General features: G+C 44.7%; 2 protein-coding genes across 2 annotated transcripts; one reads left to right on the top strand and one right to left on the bottom strand.

Annotated features, from left to right (window-relative positions):
- Positions 1-2732: 2732 nt before the first annotated feature.
- Positions 2733-3158, bottom strand: LOC141161043 (histone H2B 1.1-like). The gene has a single exon (XM_073645831.1). It carries the CDS (start codon positions 3122-3124, stop codon positions 2744-2746), a length of 381 nt encoding a protein of 126 aa, XP_073501932.1. The 5' UTR covers positions 3125-3158; the 3' UTR covers positions 2733-2743.
- A 301-nt stretch (positions 3159-3459) lies between these two features.
- Positions 3460-3852, top strand: LOC141161042 (histone H2A type 1-like). The gene has a single exon (XM_073645830.1). It carries the CDS (start codon positions 3460-3462, stop codon positions 3850-3852), a length of 393 nt encoding a protein of 130 aa, XP_073501931.1.
- Positions 3853-4100: the final 248 nt, after the last annotated feature.

Raw genomic sequence — 4100 nt, 5'->3', positions numbered from 1 at the left:
GGGTATGTTTACTGAGATTGAAGATAGTGTCGGCTTTTTGGTTTATCTCTTCTGTATCTGCCTTTTTCTTTTTGGAGAGTTGCCCTCCTCTACCTCCCCTCTTACGTTTGTTTTTTGTGCCCTCTGAAAAAAATTTGAGGAGCTGGTTTTCTTGCGTACTTGTGGGTGTCTGGGGTTACTATCGCGACTTTGTCTCTTGGGGGTGTTATTGGAGGCCATGTCTGGTTGGTCTTCCTCGTTGAATGGAGATTCATTAATAGTTTCTAGAAAGTCAAATCTATTATTTAAAGTGGTGGGAGTGGCTATAGGTTGTGTGACTTCAATAGTCATCAGGGGTTGGATTGGGTGATTTGGGGGGTTTGGGAGGTTAGGTGGGTTTAAATTAGTAATATACTGTACACACTGCTCTATATACTGTACAGGCAGCTCTATATACTGTACAGGCAGCTCTATATACTGTACACACAGCTCTATATACTGTAAAGGCAGCTCTATATACTGTACAGGCTGCTCTATATACTGTACACTCTGCTCTATATACTGTACACCCTGCTCTATATACTGTACAGGCTGCTCTATATACTGTACACACTGGTCTACATACTGTACAGGCAGCTCTATATACTATACACACTGCTCTATATACTGCACACGCTGCTCTATATACTGTACAGGCAGCTCTATATACTGTACACACTGCTCTATATACTGTACACACTGCTCTATATACTGTACACGCTGCTCTATATACTGTACAGGCTGCTCTATATACTATACACACTGCTCTATATACTGTACAGGCTGCTCTATATACTGTACACACTGCTCTACATACTGTACAGGCTGCTCTATATACTGTACACGCTGCTCTATATACTGTACACACTGCTCTATATACTGTACACACTGCTCTATATACTGTATAGGCTGCTCTATATACTATACACACTACTCTATATACTGTACACACTGCTCTATATACTGTATAGGCTGCTCTATATACTATACACACTACTCTATATACTGTACACACTGCTCTATATACTGTATAGGCTGCTCTATATACTATACACACTACTCTATATACTGTACACACTGCTCTATATACTGTATAGGCTGCTCTATATACTATACACACTACTCTATATACTGTACACACTGCTCTATATACTGTATAGGCTGCCCTATATACTGTACAGGCTGCTCTATATACTGTACACACTGCTCTATATATTGTACAGGCTGCTCTATATACTGTACACGCTACTCTATAAACTATACACACAGCTCTATATACTGTACAGGCAGCTCTATATACTGAACACACAGCTCTATATACTGTACACACTGCTCTATATACTGTACATACTGCTCTATATACTGTATAGGCTGCTCTATATACTATACACACTACTCTATATACTATACACGCAGCTCTATATACTGTACAGGCTGCTCTATATACTATACACACTGCTCTATATACTGTACACACTGCACTATATACTGTACAGGCTGCTCTATATACTGTACACACTGCTCTATATACTGTACACACTGCTCTATATACTGTACAGGCAGCTCTATATACTGTACAGGCTGCTCTATATACTATACACACTGCTCTATATACTGTACACACTGCTCTATATACTGTATAGGCTGCTCTATATACTGTACAGGCAGCTCTTTATACTGTACAGGCTACTCTATATACTGTACACACTGCTCTATATACTGTACACACTGCTCTATATACTGTATAGGCTGCTCTATATACTATACACACTGCTCTATATACTGTACACACTGCTCTATATACTGTACAGGCTGCTCTATATACTGTACACACTGCTCTATATACTGTACACACTGCTCTATATACTATACACACTACTCTATATACTGTACACACTGCTCTATATACTGTATAGGCTGCTCTATATACTATACACACTACTCTATATACTGTACACACTGCTCTATATACTATACACACTGCTCTATATACTGTACACACTGCTCTATATACTGTACAGGCTGCTCTATATACTGTACAAACTGCTCTATATACTGTACACACTGCTCTATATACTATACACACTACTCTATATACTGTACACACTGCTCTATATACTGTATAGGCTGCTCTATATACTATACACACTACTCTATATACTGTACACACTGCTCTATATACTATACACACTACTCTATATACTGTATAGGCTGCTCTATATACTATACACACTGCTCTATATACTATACAGACTGCTCTATATACTGTACACACTGCTCTATATACTGTACAGGCTGCTCTATATACTGTACACACTGCTCTATATACTGTACACACTGCTCTATATACTGTACAGGCTGCTCTATATATTGTACAGGCTGCTCTATATACTGTACACACTACTCTATATACTATACACACAGCTCTATATACTGTACAGGCAGCTCTATATACTGTACACTCTGCTCTATATACTATACACACTGCTCTATATACTGTACAGGCAGCTCTATATACTGTACACCCTGCTCTATAAACTGTACAGGCAGTTCTATATACTGTACACACTGCTCTATATACTGTACAGGCAGTTCTATATACTATACACACTACTCTATATACTATACACGCAGCTCTATATACTGTACAGGCTGCTCTATGTAGACAGGGTGGTGGCTCTTAGAAGAGCCTTTGGGGTGATGGCGGAGCAGCAGACGGAGCAGATCACTTGGCGCTGGTGTACTTGGTGACGGCCTTGGTGCCCTCGGACACGGCGTGCTTGGCCAGCTCTCCGGGCAGCAGCAGGCGCACGGCGGTCTGGATCTCCCGGGAGGTGATGGTGGAGCGCTTGTTGTAGTGAGCCAGGCGGGAGGATTCCCCTGCGATGCGCTCGAAGATGTCGTTGACGAAGGAGTTCATGATGCCCATGGCCTTGGAGGAGATGCCGGTGTCGGGGTGGACCTGCTTCAGCACCTTGTACACGTAGATGGCGTAACTCTCCTTCCTGCTCTTCCTACGTTTCTTGCCGTCCTTCTTCTGAGTCTTAGTGACGTCTTTCTTGGAGCCCTTCTTGGGCGCTGGCGCAGACTTGGCGGGATCAGGCATGGTGAGTATACAGCGATCACAACTCTGAGAAGAGAGAACAATGTTCCTGCTCCTTCAGCGCAGCGGTATTTATAGACGCACATGCAAATGAGCAATGCTGCCTGCTCCTCTCCTACTGGGTAAGAAAGTCACGTGACCCGTGTAAGCCGCGCCCGCTGCGTCTTATTGGTGTTTCCATAAGTCTGCTCTCCATTGGGGGCTTCAGATCCATCCAATGATAAGGTAGGAGGTCGGGGCAGCAGCGGATAAAAAGACGACTGAGGAGACAAAAACGGCATTATTGGAGAGTTCAGTTCTTTCTGTGCTTTTGTCTTGATTTGGATAAGATTACAGCGATGTCTGGACGCGGCAAACAAGGAGGCAAAGTCCGTGCTAAGGCAAAGACCCGCTCATCCCGGGCAGGACTCCAGTTCCCAGTCGGCCGTGTGCACAGGCTTCTCCGCAAGGGCAATTATGCCGAGAGAGTCGGCGCCGGCGCTCCGGTCTATCTGGCCGCTGTGCTGGAGTATCTGACTGCTGAGATCCTGGAATTGGCCGGCAATGCCGCCCGGGACAACAAGAAGACCCGCATCATCCCCCGTCACCTGCAGCTGGCGGTGCGCAATGACGAGGAGCTCAACAGGCTGCTGGGTGGGGTGACCATTGCCCAGGGAGGCGTCCTGCCCAACATCCAGGCCGTGCTGCTGCCCAAGAAGACCGAGAGCAGCAAGGCGAGCAAGAGCAAGTGAGCGCCGCTCCTCCACATCTGTCCGAACAACCAAAGGCTCTTCTAAGAGCCACCACATCCTCCTCATCAGAGCCGGCACCGCTGGTGGATAAGAGAACCATCCCCTGCAGCGTCAGATTGAACTACACGATACATTGTTTACTATAGAGTAGAAGCATTAAATGCACAGGTAGATCCTGCTACATGTTACTGGTGTGGTGATGGTGCAGTGATCTAGTATATTCAGCAGTGTACAAGGGATGACTGGTA

The sequence above is a fragment of the Phyllobates terribilis genome, unplaced genomic scaffold (assembly GCF_046119375.1).
Source record: "Phyllobates terribilis strain yellow unplaced genomic scaffold, ASM4611937v1 Scaffold_9__5_contigs__length_417890890, whole genome shotgun sequence".
Taxonomy (NCBI): domain Eukaryota; kingdom Metazoa; phylum Chordata; class Amphibia; order Anura; family Dendrobatidae; genus Phyllobates; species Phyllobates terribilis.
The sequence above is the reverse complement of the archived record's forward strand: the minus strand, read 5'-3'. Positions and strand labels throughout refer to the sequence as shown.